The sequence below is a fragment of the Glycine max genome, chromosome 4, assembly GCF_000004515.6.
Source record: "Glycine max cultivar Williams 82 chromosome 4, Glycine_max_v4.0, whole genome shotgun sequence".
NCBI lineage: Eukaryota > Viridiplantae > Streptophyta > Magnoliopsida > Fabales > Fabaceae > Glycine > Glycine max.
Window position 1 is genome coordinate 49777066 of NC_016091.4, and position 23795 is coordinate 49800860.

Sequence of the window (23795 nt, forward strand, 5' to 3'; positions counted from 1 at the left end):
TAAATCCATTCACCCACTATTCTTTGATATATTCACCCCTTTTACTTACTGTGTAGTTCTTTCATCCATCTCTTTTTTTATTGAAAGAAAGTAAATTGAAACTTTTTTTTGTCAAATTGCATGAATAGTGTGTGAAATGTTCTTCTCAAAGAGAAGATAGAGAGAGAATGTTGAGTGACTAATAAAGAAAGTGAGTAGTTCAAAGTGAGAGACTCACTCTTGAAAGTAATCTAATGTATATTATAACATAGGAACAAGCATTCCAAACTAATTACTTTTAGGATTTAAGATTTGTTTGGTGATCAAAATATAATAAAATATAGATAAAAGTTGAATAAAATTAGAGTATGATAAATTCGTATTCTATTCAATGTTTGATGGGTAAAATATAATATGTACATTTAATATTGTATTAGCTTATCCTATGTTTGAGTAGATAAAACAATATCAAAATGTAATATAAAATATATGTAATTGATAATATTACTTTTTTTTTGTTAGAATTACATAAGAAACTGAAAAAAATATTGTTTAATGTAATATTTGTGTAACTTTATATGTGTGTGAGAGAGCTAGGAACTAAATGACTCCAAGATTAACTCATGTAGTTTTGTAATCTTGTAGTTAATATTTATTTATATTTCTAAAAAAAGTATATATACACTATATAAAAATACTTTAATGATAGATAAAATGCTTTTGAAATTTTATAAAAATTATAAATTTAATTTACTTAATAACAACCTTTAATTTAAAAATTAGATTAATAAAATTTAATTTGTATATATAGTCCGGAGTTATTGAAGCTAATTCAAAACTTTAACAAGAAATATTCATAGAACAACTTGATACCTCCTCCTCTCTCTTTGTATCTTATATATCATATCTAGTTGTTTCCAAATTTAACTTCTCCCACGAGATAAAAATTACATAGATCCAATAAGATATATATGATAAAAGCAAAAGAATAAGTTAATCATATATATCCTGTCAATACACCTAATAACTGCTGAATATAACATAGTTTGTCCTATTTGTCCAGTTCAATGGACCTTCATTACAATTTACACATTTCATCATCAATTAAATGTGTTCTAGACTAATTAACCCAATGCCCAGAAAATGGGTCAAACCTATTAAAGGGCATGAGCGCGACAGCCAACAAGCCCAATTGAATATCATTCCAAAATCATTAGGATTTACAAGTTCAAAGATTTACAACTTACACAGTATACATATTGGGAGAAAACCCTAACCAATTTGAAGCTCCTAATTTTACCTCTCAGCTTATACTTAACAATCATGGTAGTAAATCTATGAGAGGAAATACTAGTGCTTACACTTGTAATATAAGTTATTCATTGATTGTTCTCTCTCGGGTTCGCACGTATTCTTTTGTATTTTTCCAAATTCCAGGTTCGTTGCTTGAAGGTAAAGATCACCACACCATCCTTTGTTTATATACGAGTCTTTTGCCTGCCAACTAATGGTGTCATAAGTTCAGTTTTCAGTTTATAGCAAAATATCATAACAGCAAACCTGTTACATCAGAACATATCAAAACCCCAACCTGATTCTCAAAAATTCACCTAAAGCTTTCCACAGAACCAAGTCAACACACTATAGCAAAAGGAGGATCAAACAGAGAAGGATCAAACAGAGAATGACGCACATACTCATTTTTGTTCTTAATATGAATAAACAAGAATAGCCTGTATGGTCATTAAGACAAGAAAAGTAATGACCATGATTAACTTATGATTAACAGTAACACATTCAGCGTAGTAAAAGTTATTGGCAATCATAACAAGTGCCGATAAAGGCCCTATTTAAACCAAGAACATTCAGTGACAATTTCGGCAGCATTTTAATGACCATTAAAAGTGAATTTTAGACAACCTATTACACCCGTTTACAATCCTTCAATTGTGGCAGGTAAAAGTTTCAGAAGACTTATAACAGAAATAACTATAGCCAGTAAAAGTTATTGGTTTTTTTCTTAAATCTGGTTTATTTTTTTCTAAGATATAAAATGTTTTATTAACGTTAATATAAATCATACTAACAGAAAAAGATATTTCATAAAATTCACAACCAGAAAGTAACCAAAAAAAAAAACCACAGCCAGAAAAAATAATATTGTATCAAGTATCAACCATTAATTCACGAGTATTACTATTATGAGGAAAAGATAAAAACTAAGTCATTTAAACTTAATAATTAATGTCATTAATTCCAAAACATAGTTTATAAACTTCAACTCTCAATCATAATGTGTAGTGTTCCACAATTAGCTTTGTGATGATCATAGTGTATGACTTGAAACAATAAAATAAAAAACATTATTTTTAAAATAACATGTGACAAGAATAGATGTTCAAAGAGAATTATATAATCATGATATAATCACAATCCAAATAAAATACTGAATTATTATAATTATAAAATCTTTAAAATTTCAATGTTAAAGAGGTGTCTCTTTTAGTCTTTATAATCCTTGAAAATAATAACTTTTCGATCTGTAGCTGCAGAAGCAAATGATGGCCACTAAATCACCTTTCAATGAAAAGAAACATTATTAAAACATAAAAAAGATAGCATAATCTTATAGTGTCACTAAAGAGTGCACCACAATCAAAGAGAAGATGTTATATATCTATCTTTACATATATAGTATTTTTTTTATAAGACAAAATTTATTATATGATGGACTACAAGGAGTATCCTTGTCCATTACATTCTTGTGTGTTCAAAAAATAACATAACAAGACAATTAGTGATCACCACTCATAAGAATGACATGGATGTATTTTCCAACCTATAAAATGGACCCCAAGCAAAGGACAGAAATTATGCAACAATGGATACAAACCATAACATGAACACCACGAGAGATAAATACAAATCCTTTATAAAATTCTAATTCAAATTGGCTAAAATACAGGTACCATCCAGTACCACCCCCAACTCACTAATAAATCCACCCTCACAGAAGCATGGCTATGAAGGCAATATTTATTTAAGTTCATTTATAATTGATAGCAATTGAACTTTAAAAACATTAAATGAGTAAGCAGTGGTTGCATTGCTTTGTGTTGTGCTCCCAAATCCATTATCCACCTTTTATATAAACCATATAATATTGAACACTAAACCTAAATTTATGACAGCTAAATCAAAGATATTTTATTCAGTACTAATCTTAAAAAAAAATCTTGAAACGAGATGAATTGAAGATCAACTGCACAACAGCCGTGTTATTGAATTAAGTTTTTCAATCACCAAAATCATATTTATGTAGATCCCTTTTTCCTTAAGCCCATGCACTGTCAATTCAAATAGTCATTCAAAAGTGAAGGAATAACCCACCTCCCCTCCCACACCTTGATATGACCAACAACCATAGACGTTAAAAGGGAATGAATATCAATGAAACACCAGTGTGCAACGATTGTTAAGAATTAATTGGGAAATGATTTTAATTGAAGTATTGACTTAGAAGCTCAGTTATATATTCAATCAAGTAAACGACGGTAGATTTTTTTTATCAGAAAAATAAATATTAAGAAAGAGGGTAAAGGGTACCTGACCCTTACAAATAAAACCCTCCACCTGAAAGTTTTCCAACTCAATATATACCCAAACATTGAAGCAGTTAAAAAAAAAAAAAAACCTGTGGTGCTAAGAAGAAAACAAAAAGCTGCAACGTTTTTGACATAGTGCCCCCACAAACCCACTTACCTGAACTATACCAATATCACAGCAAACAAATATATTAGTAATAGTGAACCAATTGAAGAGTAGTTTAAAGTACCACACTCCATGTATCGAGGCATCGTATAGCTTATGTAAGGTATTTATGGAATGTGTTTTTCTAAATTGTCCTTGAAAATTTCGCTTTGCAATTGCAAGCTTCAATAGAAAAATAACTGACAGGATTAATTCTTGAACCTGTTCAGCAAAAAAATTGTTCCTAGGGGTCTTTCACATTTATCAAGAAATCTTATCACTTCCATTTAGTACATTCTGCTTTTTGTATGGGCAACTGGATGCAAAAACTCCATTCCCTTGTCATCTCAGATTTGACTTCGTATTCCACTAAACCAAAATTGCACAGTTGAGACATATAAAAGGCTGCTATTAAATAATTAAGAACTATGTCTTTGTGTGTCACCTCCATAAGGGCATTTATGTTATAATAATCATCCAATGCATTTTCTTACATGCCTAACAAAAAAAAAATACTCTTAGCCTAGGGTTCCATAAGTAAAAGCCTTTATGTGCTAGAACTCCCAAAAACTGCTACTTCACTAGGCTAAGAGTAGCAAAGAGAAACCCTAGCATCAAATGGGAAAATTATCAGAGCAAACCAATAGCGTCAAATGGGAAAAAGTGCAAAGAGAGAGAGATTCGTAAATTACTGAGAAATCTGTGTGGCACGCTAGTCGTTGTGAGGAGAGAAACCCTAGGCTAAGCGTAGAAAGGAAGAAACCCTAACGCCAAATGGGAAATTATCAGGCAAAAGCAAACCAAATGGGAAAAAAAACAAAGAGAGAAAGATTAGTAAATTACTGAGAAATCTGTGGCACGCTAGTCGTTGTGGAGATAAACCCTAGGCAGATCGTGTAGCTGGAGGCACGGTGATTCCAGCAAAATACAGAAACCATAGGCACAGTGATACTAGGTGAAAATGATGAAAAGGTGAGATTCTAAACATGACTGAGAACCGAGATTCGCAAATTGGGAAGGAGTTTCTACTATTGAGAGTGGCAGTGGGATAGAATTGGGGCAAAGGCTAATTGTTATGATCGATTTAGGGCACAGGTGGACGATGATGAATTGAGGAATCAGAGGGATGGGAAACGCTGTGCTAATGTTTAAAGAAAAATGGATGAGGGAGATGCATTTTGGAGGAGGGTCACCGAGGGTTATCAGAAACTATTGAAAATAATTGTCATTATTAACTACAATTTTACTAACTAATACTTATTCATTAGTCGCAATAACTTTAGAATAGAAAAAGAAATACTACTGGCAAATTAGTTTATTGTGGCTAAATAATTGTCATTAAATACAACTTTCGGTCTAATGAATGAATAAGCTATTTTATTATATTCTAATTTATTATTTGGTGAATTAATAAAATAGAATAAATTTATCCTTTTTACTTATACTGTCCTATTTACTGATTTAAAAATGATCACAAGAGAGTTAGATTTAGAAGAAGAAGACATTGTCATTTAGCTGCACACACAAAGGATATACGTTACCAGAGATGGTTTTGTTCTAGTTTTTTTTTTTTTTTAATAGAGATGGTTTTGTTCCAGTGATTCCAAAGAATGAGTTAAAATCGGTGTTTATTGTTTCCAAATATATAAATTCCATAAAAAAAAAAAAACACTTCATTAAATTAAGATTATAATTTATTTAAATTATCAATTATTAATACTGATTCATCACTCCATCAATTAGAATTCTCCTTACAGGCAATTCATAAATTTAAAACGAAATCAAATTAAACTAGATCGGAAAAGTCTTAAATCAAACAAGAGTATTATTGTCTTTTATTATTGGCGGATGCACCCAAACATCTCAAAATGCCTTCACTTCCTGGCTTCATCATCATTAGCACTTGCTTCCTTTGCGTTCGCATTTTCATCTTCCGCAGGCTTCTCTTCCTGCAAGAAACCATCAAACAAACACCCGAAAATCCCTTACTAAAGGGGAAAAAAATCCCAAAATTCATATAACTCCTTACAGATATTTTAAAATATATATATAATTCATCAAAACGCTTACAGTAACAGCATTAGGAGCTTTTTCCTCTGTAGCAACCTAAATATATAAATAAATATCTCAAAATAAGTCATGAAAAAAAAAAAGATAGCGATAGATAAATAGAACAAACTCTACACTTACCGCAACAAAGGGAAAAGAAAACTCTTCTTCAAACTCCATCTCCGATAACATCCTTTATAAATGGATTAATACAAAATTAGTACAAAGAAGTATATATATCCTGAACCAGATATATACATGAATTACTCAAATATCATGCATGTAATTACAAAAGATTAAAAAACGAACAACAAATTGGAAAATTCAAACATGCAATTAGCTTATGCATCTACCAATTTTGGGACTGGTCTCTTCAATGTTAGGAGTGGGGGGCGGAGTAGGGGGGAAATTTCTGCATTTCAACTAGAGGAGGGGGTTGGCTGGAGTTGCAATTGCATGCCATAATAATGGAGTATAATAGCTACTTGCAAGTGGTGCGTGTTAACATAAATGTATATTTGTCTATTTATTAATAAAAATATGTGAGAGAACCATAAAGATGATAATAAAAATTTTGAAATTTGAATAGTTTTTTTTAAGTTGGATCAAAGACGAGAGACTAGATATGTCCCTTAATTTATTGGGTTAAAAATTAATTTTATTCACAAGTGGTGTGAGTTAGCATAAATACACATTTATCTATTTACTAATAAAAATGCGTGAGAAAAGCATTAAGATGGTAATAAAAAGTTTGAAATTTGAATAGTTTTCTTTTTGTTAGGAACCACATGTGTCTTTCAATCCATTGAGTTAGAGATTAATCTCACTTGAAATGATATGTGTTAGCATGAATACATATTTGCCTATTTATTAACATAAACGCATGAGAGAACCATAAAGATAGTAATAAAAAGTTTGAAACTTAAATAGTTTTTTTTCTAAGTCAAAGATCAAGGACCACATAAGTGTCCCTCAACTCATTGGGTTAGAAATTTATCTTGCTGTGTGTTAGCATAAATGCATATTTGCTTATTTATTAATAGGGATGTGTGAGAGAACCATAAAGATGGTAATAAAAGTTTGAAATTTGTATATTTTTTGTTTGGGCCAAGGACCATGGATTATGGGTGTACCTCAATCCATTGGATTAGAGACTAATCTGGTTTGCAAGTGATATTTGTTAGCATAAATGCATGTTTTCATATTTATTAATAGAAATGTGTGAGAAAACCATAAAGATGGTAATGAAAAGTTTGAAATTTGAATAGTTTTTTTTTAGGTTAGACATTAGGGATTACAAGTGTCTCTCAATCTATTGGGTTAGAGACTAATCTGAATCGTGGTGTGCAACTATTGTTGAGCTAGGAAATTTTATATGATGTGAGAATAAAACACATGTTCTTTAGTTAAATAGATTATTTTTCCACGTGTAAATACATGTGAAACCTTACATCGCTGCATCAATTATTTGACTTAAAAATTTGAATACTTTAGAATAAAAAATTTCTTTAACGTGAAAAGAGGAAAAAATGATAAAAAAATAATATCCACCCCAAATTCATGGTAGAAAAGTATAAGAAAAAAACAAAATTATAATAAGTGATTTAATGAAAAAAATAAATACGTGATAAAAAAAAAAGATGAAAATAAATATATAAATGTTATTACTCAAGTAATAAATGTAATATTTAGGGTGAATATAAAAAAAATACAAAAAAATAGGTGTGAAAAAAATTAAATTTATATGAGATAATAAATAGAAATTATAATATTTAAATAAAAATTGCTAACATAATACTACCTTTTTTTTTTCCTTCCACCACCAAAAATGTTTTTCCTTCCACCACCAAAATTGTTTATTAACTGATTTGATATTATTTCAATTTAAACAAACATCTTAAATTTAAGTCTGAATATATAATTATGTGAAATCATGGAAATGATAACTTTATTATCCAAAATCATCTTACACACCTCGAACAAATTTGACGCAACGTAAGATATATATGTTTTGGAAAGAAAAAAAAAAGATAGTGAATGAGACCTAGGAAAGCTGGTACAAGTGATGTCAGACAGTAAAGCATTAGAAATAAATGCAGGAGCAACATCAAATACACATGCAGCAACATCAAATTTCATTTACTACTGTATTTTATTTCTTTTCTCTTTCCTCATTTATTTCACTATTATATTTTTTATTTTTTTTCTCTTTCTTATCCCTCTTCTCTCGAACTATATTGTTTTACGCTTTTACTCTTCAACTTTTCAATGTTTGTGTTAGTACTATAAGGTCATTATCAGTTATATTTTGTAATATTATATGTTTCTTTTATCAACACCCCTCCCTCTTTCCCAAAGATCTATTTCCTTTCCTTAATGATGGCAGCATCCATCTTGAAACAATCAGTTGCTTTAGTTCAAACCAGGTATAAACATGTGCATATATTAGTTCTTTTAACTTTTTCATTCACTTTTTATATTTTCTCTTTTCGAATAACTTAGATCGATTTCATTATTATTGTTATTTTGAAATAGATTTTGATGATAAAGATATGAGCTGTGATGCAAATCGTTAATATAATAATATAGATTTTGATATATTCACGTGTAAATGAACAATTTATTTAATAATAAAATTTGTAAATATTTTTATATAAAATTTTATTAAATCAATGACAATCATATATGATAAATAAGATTAATTTATGACCTAATAAATTAAAAAAATAAATGTGATATATGATTCAGAACAAAAGAAATTAATGCAAATCTAAAGCTTACAAGTATAAACTCCTTCACCCAATATTTTACAAAAAAGCCTCGGACTTAAAAATATTTATTAAGCTCTATATTTTGCAAAAAAATAAAATACGATAATACTAAACATATTCACACCTATAGGTAGCCTTCTGCCTTAAAAAATTATACAAAAAAAAAAAAAAAAACTAAAGAGGAGAATGTCATTACAAAGAAAAGGTGAGAAATATCAACACCGTTATGAGATAGTTTTGCAAGACTTCATCTTCTCTATTGAACATTTTTGGAGACATCAAAGCATGTTTTTTCCATACAAATAACAAAAATATGAGGACAAAAGGTCCCCCTCTCTGAGGCCTCGTTTAGGAGCAAAAGAAAGGAGTTTGTTTCCATCCCAAAAAATGGCTAAAGATGACAAGGTGACACAAATTACACAGGATTAGCTTGATAGTGTGATTCTGAAAACCAAAAACCCTCAAATATGCAATATCAGAGAGACTAGTCAACTTTATGATAAGCCTGTTTTAGATAATTTTATAAAAAAAAATTACTCTTTTGTTGGTGCACCGAGTAGAGACTTCCCAAAGGATAACATTATCAAAAGTACTTCTACTAGAAACAAAATTGCTCTAAAGAGTCTCAATAATCTCATAAAGGAAAGGTTAAAGTCTCCTTACGTACATAATATTAATATTGAAATACTATGTTAGATAAAGTAGGATTGATCCGATTTTGTCTCATATATTTCAAGTTTGAGTAGATCATGTTCGAATTTAATCAAATGACCCAAATATATAATTAAAATGTTGGGTCGTATAAAATAAATTATGAGCCCGCCTCAACTAATCATTTACTTTATTTACACGCAAAATGAAAAGATGCATACAATTATTCATTTATATATAAGGTGATAAATAGTCTATTGCATTACACCATCAACAGAAGAACTCAAGCGGAAATTATGAGATCACAGAGATATCTCAGGGTGTTTTATCCCCAGTGGCAACTGCTGCGAGCAGCTGCATTCCATTGTCATCATCTGCTTCCTGAAACCACATTTAAACAATAAAAAAACTCAACGGCTGGTTTAACTTGAATTTTATCTAATCAAAAGTGTTTTATGTTTAATTATTGAAACACTTACCGAGGATTCTCCTTCAGGGTTTTGCTCGTTAATAGAAACACTAGCAGCTGCAACCTACAATTTATATATAACATAAGGAAACAAATTATAATAATATCAAATTAAACTTAATCACAATTCATTCCCTTACCGTTAACATTTCCATCTTTTCATCTTGCCTGCTTATTGATTGCCTGCTTAATACCATTGATGAATTTCTTTTACTAAATATTGTTCATACTTAGTGTTCGAGAGAGGAAAATATTAATAACATATTTAGTTCCACACAAAAAAGATATATTCATGAATCCAAAGGAGTTAAATCAGTGTTTCTTGTTTCCACATATAAAAAATTGCTTCAACAAATATCTCATAATTAAAGCTTTAATTTATTTAGATTACTAATACTGATTCATTTCTCCATTTATTAGAATTTTTCTAACAGGCAATTCGATCGTATATCTAAAACGAAATCAAAACTAGATCGGCCAAAACAAGAGTAGATTGATTTAATTACTGCGTATTTAATTTCCACTTATACTATAAATGCAAGTCCATAACAGTAATTGATAATGGAACATATAGCTGCACCCTATCTTCTTACTTTGCTTTCCGCTTCCTAGCTTTGCTATCATTAGGACATGCTATCTCCGGGTTCGACGTTTCAGATTCGGTGGGCTTCTCTTCCTGCAAGAACCATGAAACAAAACACGATATCTACATGAATTGCTCAAATGTGATGCATGTAATTAATTATATAAAATTAAGAAGCCAATTAACCACAAATTTTTATAAAAATGGAAAAATCAAACAATTAATTAGCTTATTCATCTAGCTAGCTACCCTTGGGGAGGGAGGGAACTCTTCCTTCCCAGAGGAGAAGGAGGAAGGGAGTATTTGAGCATAGATATTGTAATGGAGTATAATAGATACTTGCAAGTGGTGTGTGTTGAGGTAAATGTGAGTTTGCCTATTTATTAAAAAGACAAATGCTTGATGTGAGAATCTGATAAAGATAGTAATAAAAAGTTTAAATAGTTTAGATAAATAAAAAATATAAAAAGAAGTATATTAATTAGGATATGAAAAAATATGTTTTTTTGTCCCAATATAATTTTCATCTTATATTATTTTATAAACATAAAGAAAAAGTAATAAATAAATAAATAAATAAATAATAATTTTATAAAATTAATATTATATTATCATTAATTCATTGATAAATTTTATTTTTCATCATTAATATTATAAAAGATATAAATAAAAAGAAAAGTGATTAATGATAAATTGAAAAATTAAAATAATTATTTTGGGATAATTTTTTTTATCTTACACGATGATTATAATGGAATGAAGGGAATAATCATGTGATTGAACATTAGTGGTTAATGTGTTAGAGTTAAGATTGATTTTTTTTAGTAATACCCAACTTTTATTCTTGACAAAAATAATTATTAATTAAACTTTTAGTAATTTTTTGACTGAAATTTAAAAAAATACAATGAAGGGAGTAATTAATTGTCACACCTCTTTTAATACCTTATTATATTTATTAGTTGTTTCCCTTTCATCATTCATTAAATACTTTATTATACTTATTAGTTTTTTTTTCACTGTATGACTCTTCCTCAAATGTAACCATTTTCATATTATTTTGTTCTACAATTTTTTCAAGTTATATTAATACTAAGATTATAATAAAGAGATGTAATTTAATTGATTAAACGATTATTATACATCTGTTAGTAAAATAAAGAAAACAACAAACCAGTTTCAACCCGTCAGTAATTTACTCACTTCTAAAAGTTGGTATATGCGTATGTTACTCTAGCACTTAATTAGCTGCGAAATGATAAGTTGATAACACTACATATAATTATTTATTTATATAGAAATTAATATAGATAGTCTCTTACATCAAATACTACAGAATCAGCCGAACTCAAGCAGGACCATGAGATCAAATCATGTTTAGTTTTTTCTTTCACCTCTTTCTCTGTTGGTTGAGTCAAATATAATAGTTTATTAATTAGACCAAGAGATGTATCGATCTCAACTACACTAGAACTTTAAGGACTCTTTCAAACATTTTTCAGTACAAATTGATTTTTATTCTCAAAATCTATCACAGTGATTTTTCATCAGGGTGTTGTTTTCTTTAATTCCGACAAGAAGACCCTCCTTTTTTGATTCCGCCATCTTAAGTCCAGTGGCAGTGGCAGCTTCCTCAGCTTCTTCTCCACCTTCTTCCTAATAAGTCTAGTTGCAACTGTTGCCAGAAGGTTAATTCCATTGTCATTGTTACCTGCTTCGTCCCTCACATTATTATTTTCATATCCAACAATAGTATTCACTTCCTGAAACTATATTTAAACAATAAAAAAAAAATCAACAACTGTTTTAATTAACTTGAAGTTTCTCCAATTAATCAAAAGCTTTTTATGTTTACTTGTTGAAACTCTTACCGAGGATTCTCCTTCAGGATTTTGCTCGTTAATAAAAACACCAGCACCAACAACCTACGAATCATCAACAACAAAGGAAGAAAAAAAGAGTACATACCAATTTTTATATCATAATGAAAGAAATTATTGGTATCATATATACTTTATCACAAGTCACACCCTTACCCTTAACACTTCGAGCTTTTCTTCACCGTTTGGTTCGGTCGGCATGAAATCGGGTTTTTTAAACCTTGCAGGTCGTCTGCTTAACCCCATTGTTGAATTTCTTTTTTGTAAATGTTTATAAAGTATTTTAGTGTCCAAGGGAGAAAATGTAATTAGGCAATGGTGCTATAAAGTAGAGAACTATGTATCTGATGAACTAGGATGGGGAAAGCATGCATATCTCTATTGTGCTAGCAATTCATTTTGGAAACAAGTAATTGTAAGCAAATTTGGCATGTAGCAAATCACTTTATCAGAGTGAAACCGTCCCTAGTGGACTCTACACACATGAATAGCAGTTTCATGAGGGGCCCACGGTTCGTAATGTGAACTTTAGAGGCTTAGAGCCATACTATGTACTATCAAGCATGTAAAAATGGACCTTACTCCAAGCCTAATTATGTCATGTCATGGTAAAATAAAAATTAACACTTGATTTATATACCATCGGTGGTGGAGTACATTTTCAGGAAAAGAAATACTTTGTAATAAATGATATGATAATAAAAATATAAAATATTATTAAATAAATTATAATAATTATTATTTGAATTAGATAAGTCTTTCATTCTAGAAGACTATAACCTTGATGTTTTTTTTAATTAAATATGTGTTTGAGAAATAGTTGAACTTAACATCATCAAATTTTTCAATGAAAACTATACATCATAGTTATTTTTTGGTATTTTTGTTTTGAAAAGTATGATTTTCAAAAGTGTTCTTTAATATATATATATATATATATATATATATATATATATATATATATATATATATATATATATATATATATATATATTCATGTTCAACCTAGTTTCAACATCAACATGTATGTATCCAAACACAACTTAAAAGGAGATTTCAAGCAAGGGTGTGAAGCAGTGACGTGTACGTAGAGCCTCTGTAAACACAGCACACGTATTGAAGTCAAAAGTAACCGTCATTCATAATGCTTTTTGATGTGTACTACCTTGTCTTTTGAGTTCCTTCTTTTGGGCCCCCTGAAATATCAGATATAAACTGATAACTCTAGCTTAGCTGTTAAAACCTCCCACTCTCTCAGACTAACCTGTACCTGCATGTAAGCCTGTGCTGTGTGCTTATACCTAGCCATAAGCCGGGTCATTGTCTTAAGAAAAATATTGGACTTTTGCAGGTCCACCAATTTGTAATAATATATTATATAATTAATTTGTGTATTCAAACACCATTTCTATTACCTGCATGGACGGAATAAGGATTACACTAATGCTTAAGCAGTCAAATTTCACTTCACCCGATGAAACAAATTTGGGCGTTTCCTGAGCTTATATGGTTGGAGTGTTTTATACTTAATTGATTAATTTCCCTGGTGCTTTCATCATCACAAAAGACAAAAAGAAACTACTCTTTCTACTTTTTTTTTCCTTTTTTTATTAGGTTGCTTCAGTTAAGAGTTAGAAAAATAATACTGACTGATTTTTTTTCAAGAATAGATTTTTCTTTGATATTATTATTTTTAATTTAAATAATGTTTTAATTTTAAATTTTTTTATTAATTGTCTAAAAAAATGGTACTCCATTTATTATATATGAGTCTTTATTAATAAAATATTTTTTATTTTAGATTCTAACTCAAAATTTCTTAATGATAATGTGATTAGTAGATCTTAGAAAGCACAAATTTTCACTATAAGAAAAAAATTATACCAAAAGCTTATAATTCCATAACAACTTAAATAATGAAGTAAAACAACGGGATAACACCTAAGATACTAAAATCAAACAAAAAAAATTAATAAGAATCCAAATAGACAAGAAAATTATAGAGGACCAATAAATAAATAAATAAATAAATAATATTATAGAGATTAAAATTTTATTTAAGTCCCTATTTATTCTTCCTCCAAATTGTGTTACTGATGTATAAAATTAGTTGAAAAAAATTACCAAAAAAAACTCTTTTAATCTCCTAATACATTACAGGTTTAAAAGGTAAAATATTGCCTCCAACATTGTGCAATTAATAACAATAACGATTTAATTAGTTTTGAGCCAAATTTGTAAGAATATTTGGTGTAAGATCTAATGATAATGAGCAAAAACTTATTTTTCATATGATTTACAATTAAATATAAGAATATAACCAATACACTTTTTTATAAAAAAAATGAAAATACCAATGCTTTTATTTCTAATCTTGTTATATAGTTGATTTAGAAAATAATTTTACAAAAATTGAACAAATTTTATGTTCTATGATTTTATTGAAAAATATCTTGAAGAATCTCTACCAAGAACGTGGTCGATCTCCATATGAGCACCACGAGACAATTTTTGGCTAAATGATATAGCTCTCATATTCAACTTTGTATCAATGGTCATCGTTATGTCACACTTTTCCAACCCCATGGAGTAAGATAAATCTCAACATAAATATGAGCAAATCACTCTCTCAGCCCCTTGACACTGGTACTATAAACTATAATTTGATGGGTCTATCCACTACAGTTGTTATGACTAGTAAAAATCTCTCATCATAATAGACCAATTTTAAACATGGAAACCTAATCCAATTAAACCATGATTTTTTCCACTTTTGCGTGGGAGATACAAATTTTGAATTTCATTCTGTTACTACCCAGTAATTATCAAACATCATCCACATGGGCTATCTGAAATAATCTTCTCCTCTTGCCCTCAAGTATCTTGCTAGGGTTAATATAATTCTTGGAACACACGGTCATCCTAATGGACCTTTGGTAGTAGGTAGTCCCAGTCCTCATACTCTATTTGAACTAAATTCTAAAGCAGGAATTTTTCTTATCCCTCACAAGCTAGGGGTGATTGTTCCCAGGCCAAAAGACTTCATCTCAGAATGAGATAGATAGAGCTGGTGGTGGTGCCACAATTGCACTGTTGTTTTTTATCTCATGGTTTGCTTGGTGAAAGCGGTTCCTAGCTCCTTCACCATTGTAGAGAAAGAAGCACCTTTTGTCGCCATTGTTTAGCTAGTAGCATATTCTTCATCTCTTACTCAAGTTCTTGCGTGAAGAAAAAGAAAAACACTCACACCATACGTAATAAACCATCAATTTATAAATTTGAAGTTACAATTTTCAATATTCCGTCATTAAGCGTGTGAATCATTTGACGTGAAGTTATTTAAATTTAATTAGTAATCTCTGAGACCTAAATATATGTAATTGATTAAATATTTAAAAAAATTATCATCCATAATAGTCCTCTAGAGCACCATTGAATTTCAAGTTTTTCCAAATGTAATGTAATACGAAAGTTGTTAAAAGTTTGCAATTTACCTTTGGGGAAAAAAATGTACCGTCCTCTCTAATCTCATATATACTGACCTATTCCGGTATTTTGTTCCATTTATCGTGAATCATCATACATAAATGGAGTGAACAAAATTATTTTAGAGAGTAATTTTTATTTTTAAAATTATGTATGATTCTTGGTTATCCGTGTCCTGTCCATATAAAATTAGTGTTCACTTTACTCGTCACTTGGATCTGTTTAGATACAAGTCATAAGTTTTTTTGAAAACTTCTCTACTGAAAATATATTCTATATTTTCAGTAGAGAAACTCTCAAAAGAATTTATGACTTGTATCCAAACAGACACTTAAGTCGGCTAACACTTAACAATACCTTATTTAATGTAATATTACATTCCTTGGAAATGATAATAAATTAATAATTTTTTGAAATTTGACTTTCGTAATGTTTTCAAATTAACTGATGCATTTATGGTATTATCTGCAATCAAAGAGCCTTTAATGCTAGGTGAAGAAGAACTCCTTAATACTAAAATGGAGAAGATTATAAAGCAGAATAGATATGAAGTCAAATTCAGATCAATACAAGACAATAACATTCCCAATTGATGGTAATGAACTGTTTGATAGGAGTAATTATTAAAACCACAACACATTTTAAAACAAAGAAAACAACATACACATAGCATAAGAACTCCTAATTAAAGCTTCAGCTTTCCATGGATCAGCATATTCCAATTGAATAATCCTTCATTCGTCGTCGTCATCGCAGTCAGACACGACAACATCATGTTTCACCTGCTTTGAGCTTGTTCCCACTGGCACCAAACCCTAATACCACCAACACAATAAACACATAAACTTTCAACATTTTCACATTTTCCATCAAAATGTTGAGGAGAAGTACATATGTAACTCTAATATAACAATCTTCAGAAGCAAATTAAGAATCCTTAATTCATTTACTAGCATATGGTGCTGGGTAATTTCACAGATCCTGTTCCATTCAGAAAAAAAAAACTTTTGAAAGCAACAGGATCCCGTGTATACCCCACATCAAAAAAAAGTTCTGATAAATCTGCTGAATAAAAAGTGAATCATTATTACAGAATCCAAAAAAAAAACATTTCAATTACCGCCAGGAATATTTTTAGGGCATCTTCTTTGGAGTGAGAATTGATGATTTTGAGAGCTGCCTCCTGCACAAAGAATTTTAATTAAGAATGTTTAAAATAAAAAAGGGAGAGAAATTAATTGAATCTTGGAACCGTATATAAAGAGAGGAGAATGTATATCAAACCCTTGCAACTTTCATTTCCTCCTGAAACAAAGTTTTAGGCTCAGCATCAATGGAAGTCTTTCTTTCAAGTGTGGGAGGAGGAGTCATCAATGGTGTTGTTAATGGCTTCTCCATGTTGTTGTCCTTCTTCTTCTCTGCAGCTGCTACTTGATGCTTCTTCATCTTCAGAGGGAAAGGAAACACACACAACACACCACTACTCCTAATCTTGAATAAATAGAACAAGAAAGGTGGAGAAAAGGGCACTTGATTGTGCCTTTGCTTTTCCTAATTTGTAACCGAAGGTGTGCAGCTGAAAATGGGGCATCTTTGACTGTCATTATGAAGAGGGGTGAGGGGCACAGCTGTGCTCTCAACAGATCAATTAACGTGGCAACCATGGCCAGGAACAAACAGAAAGGCACATACAAATGGCAGAAAAACAGGTGAATATAGACTTCTTAGGCTCTAGTAACGCATCAGATGAAACAATTACCAAGCACACAGTAGAAGCCAAAAGGGTTGTTTCTCTTGCTCTCTCTTAGGTTTATTATGGTTACTAGTGGAAAACAGGCATAATGTCTGTCTATTAAATTTGCTTTTTTAATAAATTTGATTTTTTTAATAATTTAATTCAATTAATTTCACACGAAAGTTTTAAAAATAACCGATGGTTTAGTGGGTAATTTGAGAGTAGTTCGAAGGCATCAAAACCGGTTTGATCCTTGATTTGATTGAAATATTGAGTCAATAAATCAGACTCTCAATCTCAATTGATAGGTCACTTTGATCTGATTGATCTAATATATATATATAATAAAAAATTAAAATATATATATCTAATAAAATATAATTAATTTATATTTTTATATTTTAAAATTAAATTTATTGTTATCATCAAATTATAAATATTATATAATCATTTATTATTATAAATTATTTTGTGAATATTATCATTAAATAACTAAGAAAATTCTTATTTTTCATGACTAAATACAAAAGTTATTAAATAATCATAAATAAGTTTAATAAAAATGTATAAAACACAAATATTACACTATATCATGATTAATATAATAATAATTAGTTATTATATATTGCTATCAAGATAAAAAAAAATATTATATGAGCATATTATGTATATGTCATTCAATAATTAGTTATTAAGAATTTAACATGTTATACAAATTGGAAAAAAAAAATCTCAATGTGATCAAATCATACCAACTCAATTAGGGTCATCGATTTCATCAAATCAATCAAGTCAAATCAAGTTACTTGTATTTTTGTCCTACACCTTAATCAGATCACTTTAAACATCAAATCTCAATCTAGGTCGATTCAATTTTAATAACTATGATTGAATTATAAAATCATACTAGTAATTCTCTTAAGAAAATAGTTAAAGAATAAAATAGTCTAATAAAAAGTGGAGACTAATTAAAAGAAGGTATTTTCTTTATTATAATTATATAGACTAACAATTTAATATGATTATCTTTATATGAAAACTTAAAAAATAATTGTAAGTATAGTGGGTAATTTAGAGAGTATTAATCGATAAAATAGTGAAACTTTTAGAAAATAATTAAAGAATAAAAAGTGGAGATCCAAAAATATCAAATATTTCCTTTGATACGTAGTTCTTTTCCAGATTATATGACGTTTTAAAATAAATTGATTATATGTCATTTTATAAAATAAATGTTGCATTAAATGTTTTTTCAAGACTATTTTTAATTAATATTTAGTGAGAATATATAACAAGAGTAAATGAGTCATTAATCAGAGAAATAAATTATATCTTAGAAAATTATCTAATATTTCTTTAAAAAATTCAACAAATTATTTACATTCTTTATTATTTGTGTCAAAAATTTAGTCATATAATCTGAAATGGAAAAAATAATTATAGAAAATGTGCATGTATGATAACCCGAAATTTAAATAAATTGGATAAGACATTGAAATTAGGCTTCATTTAATTTCATTTAGAAGTCCTAAACTCGAATCAATGAAGTTTGGTTCTTAATTTCATTTATTACGAGATTTACTGAATTATTTATATGATTTTTTTATATAGAAAATGAGCCAGTATTCCCTATTGAAAGGGTTAATTCTTTAGGTGAATTTAAAGAGAATCATAGCATTAAGAATCCTAAAGAAACAGTGGGTGTTCAATTACTATGCAAAACAAAGGAACAAAGATGAGGCAGAAGGTTTTCCAAGTTCTCAATTAGAATGGGTTGAATATTCAACTTTAGGTGAATAGATTATGAAATTTTCAATTTACGAAAAACTGTTAACTATTTGCTAGTCATATTATTATATTTATTCAAAATAGATTCAACTTTTTTGGGGTCTACTCTTTTTTTTGTACAAAATATTTTTGGTACAATTTGGGGGTCTACTCTAAATACTCTGATAACTTTTTTTTATTAATCTTCTTAATTATTAGATAAAAAATATCAAATGTTTTTTAAAATTTTAAAAATATTCTATTTATTTACCTTTTCATTTATTATTTTCTTGATAAAATATTTAAAAAACTATAAAAGAATATAGCATTACTCAAAATAGATTTGACTTGACAGCAAATATGGTTTCGAATGCTCATTGTTGTAAGGAGCCAAAATATGCTAGACCCAATGATAAAAATAACCAATAAAGGCCCAATCACCTGTGACTAAAGCTGATGGGTTTAAAGCAAAAATAAAAAACTGATGGGTTCAAAGAAAAAATCACTGATGAGTTCAAACACCAAACAAACCAGGGCCTACAAAACCTCGCATAAGTCTGGGCGCGATGATTAGGAGATAATTGACATTTTCTTTACTGTAGATAATTTTCATTTTTTCATATTTGAGTTTAATTATTATCCATTATCAGTATAAAAACTGTTATATTACTTTTTTATGAGAATATTTTTGCATTATTAAATCATCAAAAATTATTTTCATATATTTTTTAAAATAATTATCATAAAAATTAACCTACTTACCATACATACCAAACATATATACCAAAATGAAATTAATCTTAAATGAAAGTATAGTATAATATTTTGTATATTATTAGCATATATGATAGCACAACTCGACTCTACTCCATGGAGTTATCTCATTTTAAGGAGTGATAGAGACAATAGTGTCCCTTAACATATTGGCTAGGGACATACAAACCATATGCAATCTTATGTCTCATTTTTCTCCATTAAATCTTGTATAAATTTCAACAAAACACCTTTGACACCTTAGCTCAAATATTCCAATATAAAGCTCGAGGAAACAACAATACAAACGCTTAATTTTTTTATAAAAAAAATGCATATCACATATACATGAACAAAATTGTGGCATGCATAGCATCTTCAAAGCACAAATCAACCAAAGCATCAAACTTTAAGCCATAAAAACCCATGCTTTCAATAAAAAAGCAATCAAGAATAGGTCAAACTCTACCATAGGATTTACCAGAACACAAAATTACAACTAAGTCAACCATGTCTCCATGGGCTTAAGATTTCATCTCTCTTTACCTCAAATGGGCTTCAAAGATTAAGCTTTGAACTTTTTCTTCATTTCCCACCAAAACATCAAAGAACCTAACATAGTGGTTCAAAAATTAAACTTTTTGGAAATTAAAATGGAGGATGAGAAGAGGATAGGTGTTCCAAATTAAGATAGGAAGGAGAAAAAGAAAAGAGAAATCATACCTTGGCATTTGAAACTTGAGAGAAGGAATAAACCGAACAGCATAACTTAAGAATCTAAGTCTTAGGGGTTGCTACACACTTAGAAGTGTGTAGCTGGAAGCAAAATGTGGGAGAATGGGCACAAAATGAGGGGGGGAATCCATCAATTAGGTATTTATACCTGGTGTTTAGGTTTTGAGCTTTAATTAAAATTGAAATGAAACTCTCCACTAATGCCAAGAAAGGCCATGCCAAATGGGAGGGAAAAGCTTGAAAATTTTCAAACAAAGTAACTTTCAACTGTGTAAAAAAGAATATTAATGTCCTTCTCTTTGGAATTAAACTAATTAAAACATTTATCTTTTTATTTAACTTGAAATTTTAAGGGCAATTTAGCAATTTTAATGGTGTTTTGGCACTACTGCGTCTCTAGTGCTTCTCCTCATAAAGTATGCATTTGACAAACAAAAAATTATTTTATCAAAAATTTCAAAATTGCTTCAAAAAAATTCGAAAGACTAAACATGATTAGTTATCACGCTTAACGATCAGACAAATTGAGTTGTTTGCCTACTAAAGTCAATCTAAGTCTACACAATCTGTTAATGACAATTTAAGTTTTAATTGAATTTACAACTAAAACTCGACTCATCAAATTAAGGTCATGTTTGGGGTAATTTTTGATTGAGTTTTGAAATTTTTTAAAAATAACAACTGATTTTTAGTTTTAGTTTCAAAAACATTTTAAACTATTTTTTAAAATATGATTAATTTCAGATAAACTCAATTTGAAAGTTTCATATTGTGTAATAATTAGTTTTAAAATATTTTTTGTGTGGTGATAATAATAATGGTGATAATGATGATGTTATAAACGGCAAGCGACGACAAAAATACTAGTGGTGACAGTGACAGTAACAATAGTGATACTGACAATGGCGATGCCAATGATGATGACAGTGACCGTATGATGGCGGTAATGGTGATAGAGTTAATGGTGGCAATAATTTCAATTGCAATGGTGGCGGCAATGACAATGGTAGCGGTATTGGTGGTGGCGATAGTGACACTAATGATGGTGGTGATAACGATGATAGCAATGTTGGTGACGATGGTAGTAGTGATAGTAATATTGATGATGATGGTGATGTCAATGGTCGTGGTGATAGCAGTGTCGGTGATTGTAGTGGCGACAACTAGCTATGACAGTGACAACAATAGTGGTGGTAACGACATCAATGATGGTAACAAAAAATGTTATTGTCAAATCTAAGAAAAGTGTGCTTTTTTAAACTAAAATTTAAATTAACAAAACCTTTTTTTTCTTGTTTTGAAAATAAGTATAAAAGTATTTCAAAAATGATTTAAAAAAACATTTTGTCTCCATTTTTATCAAACACATTTTATTTTAAAAATTACATATATAAACTAAAAATAAAAACTTGCAACCAACTCAAATGAATGTTATGATTGTTGTTACAATCTTACTTAATTAATGATGCAAAAAGTTATTAATTAATACAATTAAAACAATTTACCTAGACATTTATTAGATAAGTACTTATCATATACACCTTAGGTCTAAATTGCTTTTACACTATGTTTGGTTAGGTGAAAATAAAATTGAAAGGAAAAAAATATGGATGATCAAGTTTTTTTGTTTGGTCAAAGAGAAAATAAAAGGAAAATGAAAAGAATAGTTGACTTGTAGAAATAAAATTTAATGGCAAATATTTTTTTATCTTCCTAAATATAGAAATATTTTTTATTTGTCCATGTAAATTTTTTAATATATTTTTCATTCTCAAAAAATTGAAATGTTTGAATCTACCTACATACTTTTTTACATCGATTATATTCATAACCAATGTAAAAGTAGTCACATTCGCATTGGATATATACATGATCGATGTAAAAAGTCATCATCATAAGTTCCAATTCATTTAGGAGAAAAAATGATACATTTCAATTTTGTGAGAACGAAAAGTATATTAAAAAATTTGTAAGAACAAATTTTAAACATTTTCATTTATAAGGATGAAAAACATATTTTAGTCATTATTTTTCTTCCTTCAACCTTCCTTTCAATTTGAATTTTAAATTTTTCTCTCTTTGAATTTCTTTCCATCCAACCAAATCTAGCCCTATTTACTTCTTATTGCAACCAAATCTACCATGCTAAATAGAAAATAATATTAAATTATTTTCACATAAATTATTTTCTCAAGTATGGGTATCTAAAAATAACCAATACTAAAAATATAATGTAATCCGTCACAATCGACATATTACTCTAAGTACTAACAAAGCTAAAAATGTATTAAAGGTAACTAGTAACCAGGTCTTCAAGTCTATTCAATTCCGGCACGTTTTTTCTCATGCTCTGGAAACAACATTTTTAATGAGATCTAATGAATTAAACAAACTTAGAAGATTTGTAAATATTATTATTCTCAGCTAGCGTAGTAATCACGAAAATCAGTTATGGTATCTGTAATGAATTTAAAAATAAGATTATATATGTATATATACACTAATAAAAAAATCAGATTAAAACACTCGTAATTCATGACATTTTGAATAAATAAAATATTTAAATAAATGACAATACCTCAACACATTTAAATAAATATAACAAACACAACTTCATGATTTTTAGAATCATACAACACAATTCTTTGGTTTTTAAAACTAGTGCGGATCTCATATTCTTCAACGAACAAATGAGTTATACAATGACATCTCATCATCTTTTCCATCATAGATGTAGGTATCTTAAATATTTTTCTATCTCAAATAGGATATCTATAAATAAGTATTATTCACATCATAAATGAAAATATCTAACATTATATCCTCATAATAAAATGTGCATCATCATTCATTCATAAAAAGTGATGATAAAATTACAAAAATATTATCTAAAAAACTACCAAATAAACTCCCTACTTTTGTGCATTAATAATAATTCACAACATCATACCACAACAACATTATACATCACAAAAATCATTTAATAATCAAAATTCTTAAAACCTTGTTATATCAGTTTGGCGTTCTCATACCCCTTATTCAAATCATGCACCACACACACACACACACACATATATATATATATATATATATATATATATATATATAAACTTGTATATGCTAATCGAATGTCATTATTTTTTTAATTAGTGTCATTCAAATTTGCCTTAACAATAATAGCACTACA

The 23795-nt window shown here is 28.8% G+C and overlaps 2 protein-coding genes and 3 long non-coding RNA genes across 5 annotated transcripts; all 5 read right to left on the reverse strand.

Moving 5' to 3' along the window:
• Positions 1–926: 926 nt before the first annotated feature.
• Positions 927–5018, reverse strand: LOC121174810 (uncharacterized). The gene is made up of 3 exons (XR_005891216.1): positions 4573–5018; positions 4422–4493; positions 927–1483 (listed from the first exon to the last, which is right to left on the reverse strand). It is a non-coding gene; the product is annotated as an uncharacterized lncRNA (long non-coding RNA).
• Positions 5019–5422: 404 nt separating this feature from the next.
• LOC102670191 (uncharacterized) lies at positions 5423–6212 on the reverse strand. The gene is made up of 4 exons (XR_414106.3): positions 6132–6212; positions 5920–5971; positions 5800–5835; positions 5423–5678 (listed from the first exon to the last, which is right to left on the reverse strand). It is a non-coding gene; the product is annotated as an uncharacterized lncRNA (long non-coding RNA).
• A 3246-nt stretch (positions 6213–9458) lies between these two features.
• On the reverse strand, positions 9459–10596 carry LOC113001435 (uncharacterized). Its single transcript, XR_005891217.1, has 3 exons — positions 10502–10596; positions 9680–10345; positions 9459–9581 (listed from the first exon to the last, which is right to left on the reverse strand). It is a non-coding gene; the product is annotated as an uncharacterized lncRNA (long non-coding RNA).
• A 1017-nt stretch (positions 10597–11613) lies between these two features.
• Positions 11614–12458, reverse strand: LOC102670276 (uncharacterized). The gene is made up of 3 exons (XM_006578881.4): positions 12289–12458; positions 12124–12177; positions 11614–12021 (listed from the first exon to the last, which is right to left on the reverse strand). The coding sequence occupies exons 1-3, from the start codon at positions 12376–12378 to the stop codon at positions 11800–11802; spliced, it is 366 nt and encodes a 121-aa protein (XP_006578944.1). The 5' UTR covers positions 12379–12458; the 3' UTR covers positions 11614–11799.
• Positions 12459–16175: 3717 nt separating this feature from the next.
• LOC100787035 (uncharacterized) lies at positions 16176–17211 on the reverse strand. Its single transcript, XM_014774972.3, has 3 exons — positions 16903–17211; positions 16739–16801; positions 16176–16433 (listed from the first exon to the last, which is right to left on the reverse strand). Exons 1-3 carry the CDS (start codon positions 17062–17064, stop codon positions 16353–16355), a joined length of 306 nt encoding a protein of 101 aa, XP_014630458.1. The 5' UTR covers positions 17065–17211; the 3' UTR covers positions 16176–16352.
• Positions 17212–23795: the final 6584 nt, after the last annotated feature.

Bases quoted from the DNA above. Each gene is read 5' to 3' on its own strand.
- LOC102670276 (XM_006578881.4), bottom strand. From the start codon at position 12,378: ATGGGGTTAAGCAGACGACCTGCAAGGTTTAAAAAACCCGATTTCATG. The intron at 12,178-12,288 runs GTAAGGGTGTGA...GATGATTCGTAG, and splicing joins AAAAGCTCGAAGTGTTAAGG to GTTGTTGGTGCTGGTGTTTT. The intron at 12,022-12,123 runs GTAAGAGTTTCA...GTTTAAATATAG, and splicing joins ATCCTGAAGGAGAATCCTCG to TTTCAGGAAGTGAATACTAT.
- LOC100787035 (XM_014774972.3), bottom strand. From the start codon at position 17,064: ATGAAGAAGCATCAAGTAGCAGCTGCAGAGAAGAAGAAGGACAACAAC. The intron at 16,802-16,902 runs GTTTGATATACA...TTCTTTGTGCAG, and splicing joins AGGAAATGAAAGTTGCAAGG to GAGGCAGCTCTCAAAATCAT. The intron at 16,434-16,738 runs GTAATTGAAATG...TGGTGGTATTAG, and splicing joins CCCTAAAAATATTCCTGGCG to GGTTTGGTGCCAGTGGGAAC.